Consider the following 12662-nt stretch of genomic DNA (forward strand, 5'->3'; position numbering starts at 1 on the left):
TGCATGAATACTCCCTTAAGCCACCAGCATGACACCTGACATAAAAATTTAACCTAGAGTGGAATATATACTGCAACTTCGATCAAATAATAATAATAATAATAATAATAATAATAATAATAATAATAATAATAATAATAATAATAATAATAATAATAATATAGTAAAAAAATAAAAATTTAATCTAGATTTTACTAGTAGATTTTACTATTACTTCTTTTAGTGATATAACTCGCTGTGCTCATATGAGAGCGGTTTAAACAGCGGAACCACCAAAAAATAAATAAATTCAAAGCCATCTGACCACGTTGTCCTCCCAATTTACCCGTTTTCTACGAGAAATAGTAACGGTGACTACAAGAACGGTAACCCCGAATCCACACCCAACCACGTCGTACGAGAAGACCCCAATGGCAGACACGGTAATTATCTCAAAAGGTCAGGACCATTATATTCTGCTCCCCTATTTCCTTCGCATCAACGCGAGCCAGAGGGGGTAGTTCTATATACACCCCCCCTATTGCTAAGGACACCCCCCAAAAACCAAAAAAAAAATACCCAAACTAACCTTTAGTGTAATTACCATATTGCCCTTGAAATTTTCTCATACATCCCTCCCCCCTTCCTCCTCCTCCGTTTCGTTTTAAAAAGAAAAAAAAAAAACACCCCTCAAACCCCCCTTAAACCCCTCGATCCATTTACATCGTTTAGGCGATCTTTGAAGGAGATTTAAGCCCCATTCGAAGCATGGACAAGCAACTAGTGATTTGGGACGAAGAATCGGCCGCAAAGGTACGTGTTCCACCTTGTTTCGAAATTTTTTTTTTTCACGGTTCGTGCTCCGTTCGGCACTGGATCGCCGAACAAAAGGCTTCTGTTCGGCTGAACAGTGCCGAACAGAAGCCTTCTGTTCGGCAACCCTCAACCGAACAGATCTGTTCGGCTGCACAGTGCCGAACAGAAGGCTTCTGTCTGGCACTGTTCAGCCGAACAGAAGTCTTATGTTCGGCGATCCAGTGCCGAACGGAGCACGAACCGTGAAAAAAAAAAATTTCGGGAGAAGCCGGCGAGGTGGTCGGAGATCGGGAGAATGCCGGCGACGAGAGGGAGAAGGGGGAACGGGAGGGTTTTGGGCGTTGGCGAGGTGTTTTGGAGGGGAAGAGCGGGGTGGGGGGGTTTGGGGGGTGTAGAGAGCAATTTAGGTGAGGGGGTGGGGAGGGTGGGGGGTAATTTAGGAATTTTTAATTTTTTAGGGGTGTCCTTAGCAAATGGGGGGGTGTAGAGAGTATTTAATTTTTTTTTAATTTTTAGGGGGTGTCCTGAGCAATAGGGGGGGGTGTATATAGAACCACCCAGCCAGAGGGCGGAGCGCCGTTTGAGATTCGCGAGTTTTTGAATTCCTCGCCTCCACTGGTCGGGGCGAAAAGTATACGCTAAAAAACAAATAAAAAACAAAGCAAGAGAGATTTGCGAGAGACGAGAGAGGGAGAAAGCGAGAGTGGCGTCAGATCTCGATGTCTGCTTCTTCTTAGCTCTCCGGGATCTCTCAAACTTCTCCCCCTTTCGCCCCGAGAAACCCAAGCTTTCCCTCGATTCCTCTCTTCGTGTATCCCTCCACTCCCCTCTTCCGATGGCGATCTCTCGATCGCTGGCGGTCCTCCCATGGATCACGCTGGTGCTCGTGCTCTCCTTCGTCACCGGCGGATATTGCTTCTACCTCCCCGGCGTTGCCCCCGCGGATTTCAAGATGGTCAGTTCTCTCGATCTCGCTTCTACTAGGGTCAATTCGTTTTGAGTGATTCAATTATTTTAGATCTGGACTTCTTTCACTCCAAAACCCTCATTAGGAGAATCTCTAGCTTCGATTTGGTTTCAATTTCGGGAACTTGGTAGCCGATTGCTTGCGATTTGATGCGGATTTGGTTTTATTCCTTGGCATTTTCCTGGATTCGTTCGTGTTTTTCGACTCCGTGATATCTTGATTAAGATCCGAGATTTGATCTGGTTGAAGGATATATGTGCCAAGTTGATGCGTGCCATAAGATAGGAGATCTTGTATGAAATGGTTAGATCTGGTTTTAGCCGACCTGCTCGAGCCGTTTAACACTGTTATGGTGCTATTTTTGTCTTAACTTTCGTTATTGATGATCAGGGTTGATGTAACGCTCGTTGTGGTTTTGATTTCTCTTATTCTTCAGGATTCCATTGCTTTTTAAATATTGTTTCTTGCGTGCATTCCTTTTTTCTATTTCATGATTTAGAATTTAAAAATATATTACAATCAAGACCTGGCCTGTTGACAGTTAGATTTTGGCTTGTCTGGGCTTTTAATATTGTTGGCCATTGGATCTATGTATGGCATGAATTATCCATACATTTGAAGGGTTGAACCCCTATGATGTGATTCATTGCATTTCCTACCAAAGTACTTTTGGTGATTTGCCTAAGGAATTCTAGACTTAAACATGTTCCAGCTTACGCATACTTACCTCTTCTATCTTTACAATATACAGGCCATACTAATGGAAAGGATATTATAGATATTTTAAGCTTATTATTGATTTGAAAAATAGCATTAGAATTTACTTGATTTAGAAATGGAAAGAAAACATCGACAAACTCCTGATCTTAAGAACTACAAGTTTATAAGCCAAAGGAATCAAGGTTTGAAGTCCTGGGCCCGCTTGGGATGGGGTGGGACTATGAATCCCATCCACACGAGGAAAGGAGAAGAAAGAGAAGAAAGAAAGGAAAGAAAGAAGAAGAAAGATAAAAGAAAGAAAGAGAGGAAAGGAGAAGAAAAAGGAAAGAAAGAAAGAAAGGAAGGGAGAAGCAAAGAAAGAGAGGAAGAAGAGAAAGAAGAAGACAAACGAAAGGAAGGGAGAAGACAAACGAAAGGAAGGAAAGAAAGAAGAAGAGAAGGAAAAGGAAAAGTGAAGGGAAAATATAACGCTTAGCAACTAAATCCTTCTAAACCTTACTCCCTCTTATTTCTTTGATGATGTCCCTGTTAATTCAATCATCTTATATTACTCTATTATGTGATATGGAAAAATCAGCCTCAAATTTTATCAGATCATTTTTCACCTTTTCAGTTTATTGAATTCTTATATCTATGGCTATTGAGAGCACAAGAAAAAATGATTTTTTTTTTGGATTTATAATAATTTGCGATATTGTTAGTTCATGATCTTAATCTTTTTGGGAGTTCCACTTCTCTGCCATGCATTTAGTTGAGGAAGACATTCAATTTTTGTGCTAGATGTTTTGTAAATTGATTTCTAATTGACGTGACGTCGTCTAGGGGTTCATAGGTTATTCCAAACAAACTTCTTATGCTTGCATATGATTACGCAAGAATGAAGAAAAACTACATGGGGAGCATGCTTCCACCTGCAATAACAGAGGGCCTAGACCAACCATAGATGGATCCATGCATTACCAAATCTTGCAAAATGAAGGAAGGTAGTGAACTATGGTGGTGATTGAACGATTGGAAGCATAGCCAGGCAAATATCCACTAGGAACTCACATCCAAGAATCAACATGGTTCAAATCCAAAAAGGAAAAATACTACTACGTAATCAATTGATGCATGCACAAGATGCCACCAGTTAGTTGAATGGAAACGATGGCTAGAATCTAAAATTTATTTATTAGCTTCTAGTTCTTGTCTTGTAGGAGCTTAAAACTTTTTAAAGAAAGAAAGGCAATCAGATAGATGTGATTTGAAAGATTGAGACTCTTCCTAATTGTGTACCAGCCAAAGTTTGGTCAAGAGGGGAAGCAATAAGAATGAACAAAGGGCAAGCAGAAGATGATTCAAATCTTGGTGGGTCAAACCTTGGGATGTTGGGATGGGGCATCATCCCAAGTGTTGGAACAAACTTGTCCCATTGTTATACCACCATCCCATGTGGTGTGTCCCAGGACATCCGCTATCCCAAGTGTAGGGACGAGATGGGACAGGATGACATTGTGTCCAGTTCATTGGAGACAGCCCCGGTCCACCGGATTTGAGTCATTAAGCATTTGGAAGTTAATAGCGCTAAGAAGTTGCTAAAATGTAGGAATTTGGATGGTTGCACATAGAAATTAGGATCAGCTTTGATTCCACTACATTGGAAAGGAACTTGAGTTTGAAAGCTGGATAAAATGCACAATAGTAAGCAAATAGATTGAGCAATGTAAAGAAAGATTGTTATGGCCGGTCAGCATGCTACAGAGACCATGGGTTCCATGTGAATCACTGCCATGACTTATGAAAGTGTCACTTGTTTGCCTCCTTCAATTCAACATCAAGATGCCGCTAGAACTTCCTACAAATATGGCACTACGTGATTGGTAGGGAATCAGCACCCTACTATAATTACACTTGAGCAGTTGATATCAAACTTGACTATACAGCATCATTCACAGAAGGCTTTTCTCTTCTAGGCTCTGTTGGATTAGCAAGACTTGCAGATATTTTTAGAATTTAGGGCTCGTTTGGTTCGCAGGAAAAGAAGGGGGGGAAGTGTGGTCAACAGGAAAGTAATGAGATGCCTCTTGTTTGGTTGGAGTTTTCAAAGGAGAGAGAAGGAAAAGTTATATTTCCATGGGAATATGATTCCCGCATTTCATGGAAAAGTTACTTTCCCATGAGGTGGGAATCACTCCATTTTTACTTTTTCTCAAAAAGTCTCTTCAGCATTAAAGAAGCATTAAAGAGGCATTAAAAACCTAATTTTTATTAAGGGCATAATAGGAATTATACATAACTTTCCTAAGAAAGTGGATGGCCAACCAAACATAAGCACTTTGGAAATTTGTCACTTTTCCATGGTCAATCAAACATGCCAAAAGTACTTTCCTAGGCATCCTCTTCCTAGAAATTTGTTTCGCAGGAATCATATTCCTAGGAGGAAAAATGCTTCCCGCGAACCAAACGAGCCCTTAAGTCAAACCCATAATTTCACGAAAGGAAGGCAAAGAGAACCGAGCCAATCATTTTGCTTGCTGGGAGACATTCTAGGCAATTTGGTGCGTACTATGCTGTCTCAAATGTATCGAATGCAGAGGATGAAGGTGCAAGATGCACCTTTGACTCCCATCCATACTAGTAAGATTTATTGTTGACATCAAGCTGATAGCAGTATATAGTGGTCCTCTGGTGCATTGGATGAATCCAACAATCAAATATGGGCACTAGGTTGTTTACATGTTCCAGCTTGTGCAAAGGCTGATTTCATGCTGATGTTGCATTTCCATCAATTCACTTTGAGTTAGATCATTTCAACGGAATCCTGAAACCTAGCTTGATATAGAATTTGGCTCATCATCTAAGACTACTACTTTATTAGGTGCAACGTTCACCAAATCGATCCGAACTGGGCGGTTCGGCACATACCGAACCGGACCGGCACCAAATCAAGATAGTTCGGTGAGTCGGTTCGGTTTATAACCCCCTTTCCCTCGAATTGAGCTGGCTATTTGGGAGAGCATTTGCTCTCTCTCTTCTTACTTGCTCAGTTGCTTGTCCTGCTTGCTTCATCTCTCTCCCCTCTTCGATGCCGATCAATGTCCATCGGCATAGATCGACGCCGAGGTAAGCCCCCATCTCTCTCTCCCCCGCCTCTCCCTCTCTCTCTTCCTCTCTTTCCTCCCTTTTCCACCTCTCTATGAGCCCCCTCCCTCTCTCTCCCCCTCCCTCTGCCTTCCTCCCTCCTCCTCTCTCTCCCTCCCACTCCTCCCTTTTTGGCTCTCCCTCTCCCTCTCCCTATCCTTGGTTCAGTATGGCCCGGCTCGATATAGTACGTACTAGTACTATACTAAACGTGTTGCTGGTTGGTACAGGCCCCGGTACTGGTTCGGCATACCTAATATTATTCAAGATTCCTACCAACCCTTGAATTGATCTTGGTATGAATCTCAAGGGAGGGCTGACCTTGGATGGGAGAAAATGGGTTTCAGGCTCCAAAGTTTGGCAGGGTTTTGGTGCTTTGGAAATTTGAGGATGTATTCTTTCTTTTTTTGTGAATAAAGGTAAGTCTGGAATATAAGGTTGAGGTCAAACTTGCCTTGGAGTGCTATTATTTGAATGATGGGACTCTAATTGATGGACAAGGAAGGTCTAGAATTGATTATCTCTTATCCAAATCAAATTTTCAGCTTTGTTGGAACCTAATATAATTTGAATCTATTTTTTTAGAAGGGGATTGTGTTTAATCAACTAATTGTTGCAATATGAGCAAACATAAAGGAAAAGATTTCAATTTTTCCCCATAATTGTGACTATTTTTGGAGGATATTGTCACTGCCATGGTTTATCACAACCAACTGAAGGAAAATGGTTGAAAACGTGGAAACACTTTTTACCAAAGGCATCTGACAAAAAAAATTGGAGTTTTTTACTTTAGCCTTGGGCTTGATGTAAATGAAGTTTGGCCATATTTCTTCATGTTTATCTTGCATCCAGTTTAAAAATCCTTATGTTAATATTTTGTGTTTTTCCCTTCCTTTTCCTATGATTTTTATTGGTAAAGTTTAACTTTCCCCATTTAATAATGGAAATATCTGTGCTGCATGGACAATAAGATATGTGAGTCCACACATACTCTCATGATATGGTGCTTTTCCAATTATCAAAATTTGAGAGAGGTCTCTAGTTGTTAAGTTCTGATGATCAGTGGAGCAGAACATTGGGTTTTGAGATGTTCATATGAAGTTTCGTATTTTAAGTTCCAACTAATTATTATTCAAAAGGAGAAATATCAATTTGGCCTTTCAATTTTACCATGAACTTTGTCTCCAATATCCCATTCCTAATAAATGCTATAAATTTTTAATCCTTCCATCTTGCTCAAGGATATAGTAGTCAATTTAGATAAATACCAAAAAAAATATTGCAGGTTCAAGTTTTTATTTGGACCTCCTCAGATGACAACATAGTGGGCAATAATTGTTTATAGAGCTTGTGACTTTGGAACCATGGATCTAGTTTTAATTGCATTAAGAGTTCATGGCACACTTTCTTGGGGTTGTAGCTACCTATTTAACCCCATCTTAGGTGAAGTTGCTTGTACTTCATAGGGTCTTTGAATGACCAAAAATTGAACCTAGACTTCCAATTTATGCAATGGAAGTTAATAATTTTGGGTAATTACTGATTTTTGGTATATCTGGAGTGTGGTCCATCCACAATTTCATGCTCATGGACACTAGGGACAAACTTGCTGCAGTATGATTGGGCATATTATATAAAGAGTGGAAAAACAGATTCTTAATTGCTTGTTGTCACAAATCATGAAATTTTGATGGAATTATGAAAGTATGAAGAAGAGATGATATTTGACAGACTCACATAACATTGCCCAGTACAAAACTAAATAGTACATATACACCACATATTTGTTGAAAATGTAATTTATCTAAGACTTGCATACTTACAATATGGCTATGATTGTCAGTCTCTTCGCACTTATAATTTTCCAGATTTGCCATACTAGCTAGATTTTTATTCTCCACCATGGCAGTTCCTCTTAAAGGAAAAGAGAATTCTGGTTTATGAAGAGCGCCCCATTTAGTTAGCCCGACATATGAAGACTCAAATAAATATATCATAGTTGAATAATTTTGGAGTTGCAGGGGATTCACATTATGCTAAACATTTTTGTGTGTACATCACCTTCTAGATTGTTAGTTCCCTCTCCCACTCCATTGAGTTCATTTTGAAGATTGATGCTGAAGAAAGTTGTTAACCAACCGGGAGGCTTGACATTAAGGGCTTTTCTGTGGTCACTCTTCCCGCCACCAGATCTTTCATAACCATAACCCAAAGCCATCAAGCCTTCTCCAGTCATTCTTATCAAGGGATAATTCTTTGTCGCAATGTGTCTGTGTTTATGTATATGTGTATACACAGACATTCGTGAAATCACTCGACCCTTCCAGAAAGTTAGATATTTATAACAAAATACTTGGAACCAAGGTCGGCGAAACTGGTACCGGGCATTGTACCGGTTCTCCGGTGGCACGAGTTAGTACGGGCCTACGTTTTGCTGTGCTGGGCCAGTATCGATAGAGGAGAGGGCGACATAGACCATGGGAGAGAAGAAAAGAGAGAGAAGGGGGAGAGAGAAGGATGCGGTCTCGCCTCCTGCCTAGGCGTCGACCACCACTGGCCTTCCGCTAGCGTCCGCGACCCTATGTCGGCCTCTCCCTCTCCCTCTCCCTCCCTCCCTTGCTCGCTCTCTCTTTTCCTCTCTTTCCTTCTCCTTCTCTGCCTCCGGCAATGGATTTCTTTTCTGTTGCCGGTGCCGTACCGGTGAGCCTTTGGTACGGCTCGAAACGGCCGAAATGGCCCGGTTTGGGATGGTTCCGCCGACTCTGTTTGGAACAATAAGAAATAAAAAAGAAAAATAGAGAGAGAGAGAGAGAGAGAGAAATAGAGAGAACCGAGTGAGAAAAATGAAATCCTCAAACATTTATGTTTCGTCTAATCTTTTTATTGTTCTTAAACTTCTCTCTATGTGGTTATTGATCTATATCCTTGACTTAGTAAAAGAACAGAAGCAATCCCTTTAGATCATTTAATTCCCTTTTAAGGGTCATTACTTGATAATTGCTGCAAAGAAAATCTAGGATCATGAAGGATTTAAGCTTGGTGGTTCATTTATTATTCTAAATAATTAAACTGGCTTTAGGTATGTGCTAGTTTTCTGATGCCCTCTTGAATTTCTTTCTGATTTGGTTAGTTTTGTTTAGTTATTGAATTATACTGTTGTTGAATTCCATAATTGATGATTTTATTGTGTTTGTACTTTTCTTAATATTATAGCTAGGAACTTTAGGTTTGTCTAGTTCTTTGTGATCATTCAGTTAACTTATAAATTTGATCTCTTTTCCCTTTTATTCTCTACTCCTTGTTTTCATTACCATCATGAGTCACACAATGTAATGGGTATGGCTGCAGAAAGATCCACTTCCGGTGAAGGTGAACAAATTAACTTCTACAAAAACCCAGCTTCCATACTCCTATTACTCACTACCTTACTGTAGACCAGATACTATAGTCGATAGTGCTGAAAATCTTGGGGAAGTTCTTCGTGGTGATCGTATTGAGAACTCTCCTTATGTGGTTAGTTGCTCTGTTACATTTTCAAGTTATCTTTTATTTGTCCAATATTACAACTTCCTTTTGGGTTTTTTCTGACTTTTCTTTTTGGGTTTTTGGTTTTTGGTTTTTCCCTTGCTTTAGTTTGAGATGAGAGAGCCCCAAATGTGTCAAATTGTCTGCAAGATTACACTCAGTGACAAAGAAGCTAAGGACCTCAAGGAAAAGATAAAGGACGAGTATCGGATCAACATGTATGTCAACTAGTATTAACCAAGCTAACATTTTTTGCAATTAAATATGAATTTTGAAAAATTCAAGCCTTATAGATTTTGTTAATGCTCATGTTGAATCACAGGATTCTTGACAATCTTCCACTAGTTGTTCCTGTAAAAAGGCTTGATCAGGATTCCCCTACAATATATCAACATGGTTTCCAAGTTGGTGTCAAAGGCCAATATACTGGGGTAAATACATCTGATAGTAATAAAAAGAAACTGCTTCTCCTTTGTTGTTTTAAAAAAACAAATGGATCGTTATGTGACTAAAATTTCATCTTGATGTAGAGCAAGGATGAAAAGTATTTTATCCACAATCATTTATCTTTTCTAGTCAAGTATCATAAAGATGTTCAAGTGGATCTTGCAAGAATAGTGGGTTTTGAGGTCAAGCCATTCAGGTTGATTTTAACTTTCATGATGCTATTTTTGAACTAGATATACAACGTTTCAGAAAGATCCCTTTCTTACTTTTATTGTCGAATGTGGACTATTTGTTTGTAATTTATGTATATTTCAGTGTTAAACATGAGTATGAAGGGGAGTGGAATGGTGTTAAGACTCGCCTGAGCACATGTGACCCCCATGCCAAGCGTTTGGTTGTGAGCTCTGATTCTCCACAAGAAGTGGAAGCAAACAAGGTGATCATATTCACATATGATGTTGCATTTGAGGTAAGATTATGGACTACTATGAGTTCCTGGTAATATGATCATCCAAAACTGGGTCTAGCATGTATAGGGTTGCTTAATTATGCACTTTTAATGAAATATTGTCAAGTTTTTTTTTTTTTTAAATAATTTTCTTTCCTATTTTATTTCAGGAAAGTGATGTGAAATGGGCATCTCGATGGGATACTTATCTTTTAATGACTGATGACCAAATTCACTGGTTCTCTATTGTCAATTCATTAATGATTGTCCTTTTTCTTTCTGGGATGGTGGCCATGATCATGCTGCGAACCCTTTACCGAGATATTTCCAAGTACAATCAGCTGGAAACTCAAGAAGAAGCCCAAGAGGAGACGGGATGGAAGCTTGTCCATGGGGATGTCTTCAGGCCTCCAGCAAAGTCTGACTTACTGTGTGTTTATGTTGGCACAGGTGTCCAGTTCTTTGGCATGCTTCTTGTAACCATGATTTTTGCACTTCTCGGTTTCCTTTCTCCATCAAACCGTGGAGGTCTGATGACAGCCATGCTCCTGCTTTGGGTCTTCATGGGTCTCTTTGCTGGGTACTCCTCTGCCCGTCTCTACAAGATGTTTAAGGGTACAGAATGGAAGAAAATCACCCTCAGGACAGCATTCACGTTCCCTGGAATCATGTTTGCTATCTTTTTTGTCTTGAATGCCCTTATCTGGGGGCAGAAGTCTTCTGGCGCTGTGCCTTTCACCACAATGTTCGCCCTTGTACTGCTCTGGTTTGGTATCTCGGTGCCTCTTGTGTTTGTAGGCAGCTATATCGGGTTCAAGAAGCCAGCAATCGAGGATCCTGTGAAGACAAACAAAATCCCCAGGCAGATACCTGAACAGGCTTGGTACATGAATCCAATGTTCTCAATACTGATTGGAGGCATCCTTCCATTTGGAGCTGTATTCATTGAGCTCTTCTTCATTCTTACGTCGATTTGGCTGCACCAGTTCTACTACATATTCGGGTTCCTCTTTCTTGTATTTGTCATCCTCATTGTCACCTGTGCTGAGATCACGATTGTGCTGTGCTATTTCCAGCTGTGCAGTGAGGATTACTTGTGGTGGTGGAGGTCTTATCTAACCTCGGGGTCTTCTGCACTGTATCTTTTCCTCTATGCAATCTTCTACTTCTTCACAAAGCTGGAGATTACAAAGCCAGTGTCTGGCATTTTGTACTTCGGCTACATGCTTATTGCCTCATATGCCTTCTTTGTGCTGACAGGCACAATTGGCTTCTATGCTTGCTTCTGGTTCACGAGACTGATCTACTCGTCTGTTAAAATAGACTAATAGCATGGTTGCGTCATATGAGTTGCATGTACAAGGAAGTGATATTCATCTCAACAGGTTCCCATTTACCTCTTCTGGAGTCTAAGAATCTGGCCTCTTTTTTTGAATTTTAATGTATGTCTGATTTCAATGTGATTCTAGTGCGAGAATCAGTTATACCCACCCGTTTCGGGTTACTAGGATGAATATGGCTTTAATCATTTTTTCTAATTTGTTAGTGTTTCTGATGACAAGGAGGGTGGCTAGTGGTTTAAATAAGAGTTCCTATACATTGTTCTATTTCATGTGTTGTCTATATATTTTAAGAAGTGTTACTTATTTCATTGTTCTAGTTGTACCCATGACTCTGATCGCGTGTTCATTTTTTTTGTCTTTATTGTTTCCTGCACTTCAACAGTCATAGAAGATCACAGATTTAACATAGAAATTGCTTGTTATGTCTCTCACTGCTGTTGAACTTCGGGGATACTCAACTGAAATTGCTTTTGTCCTTGATACATCATTTCCAGCTTCTTTGATATGGGAAAGAATTAGAATCATTGTTTCTGGGCACCGTACCTTGTATACAAAGGGTGGTGTTTTAGGATTTTTGGCTTGTGAAAGCTTAAGGAATGTTATGGCTTTAGTTTTTGGGTATATTGTTTTTGTTGCGGGTGGTTGAATGAAAAGACTGCGATGTAGGTGTGCATGGTGAATTGTTGTCTAATTCGGGCAAATCTTTGTCCAACTTTTCTTGTTTTATGGATGATATAATTGCTGATAAAATTTAATCATATGTCATAACAGAAGAGAAGGTAGCGTCCATCATGTTACAATAAAATGTGTCGGTCCTGCCTCTGCTGGCTGGAGAACTTGAGAACTTTCCCTCAACGACACGGCGAATCCATCATCGCGGGTCTGTGTGGAGATTTGCTGCACCGGCCACCTCTAAACTGTTACCAATCATTTAAATATTTTAAATATTGAGGTGGGATTCATCTGGATGGATGGGATTTGATGGATAGGGTCGGACGGATTTGTGATGGGTCCACCGGACATGGATCATCAATAGTTAGGTGCATCAATTGTTGTTTGATAGTCTAAAAATTTTGATACCAAAAACTCTTTGCAGAGATGTCTTTGTTTGCAAAAAGAAACATCATTATTTATTTTCAAAATTAATCCATTTTAAGATTTTTTAGACTGGTACCTTTATTTCCTTAATTATATATGTTCAAATTTATCTTAAACGTTGTAGGCAGTAGTATTTGATATTAAGCATATCCTTAATACTTGGAAAGTTTTTGTAAGTAGACACGAGGTCAGAGAT

The 12662-nt window shown here is 39.8% G+C and overlaps 1 protein-coding gene across 1 annotated transcript; it reads left to right on the forward strand.

Moving 5' to 3' along the window:
• Positions 1–1375: 1375 nt before the first annotated feature.
• On the forward strand, positions 1376–11692 carry LOC103711013 (transmembrane 9 superfamily member 8-like). Its single transcript, XM_008796980.3, has 7 exons — positions 1376–1750; positions 8954–9118; positions 9239–9348; positions 9453–9561; positions 9661–9773; positions 9893–10046; positions 10196–11692. Exons 1-7 carry the CDS (start codon positions 1631–1633, stop codon positions 11351–11353), a joined length of 1929 nt encoding a protein of 642 aa, XP_008795202.1. The 5' UTR covers positions 1376–1630; the 3' UTR covers positions 11354–11692.
• The last annotated feature ends 970 nt before the right edge of the window (positions 11693–12662 follow it).

The sequence above is a fragment of the Phoenix dactylifera genome, chromosome 7 (assembly GCF_009389715.1).
Source record: "Phoenix dactylifera cultivar Barhee BC4 chromosome 7, palm_55x_up_171113_PBpolish2nd_filt_p, whole genome shotgun sequence".
NCBI classification, from domain to species: Eukaryota; Viridiplantae; Streptophyta; class Magnoliopsida; order Arecales; family Arecaceae; genus Phoenix; species Phoenix dactylifera.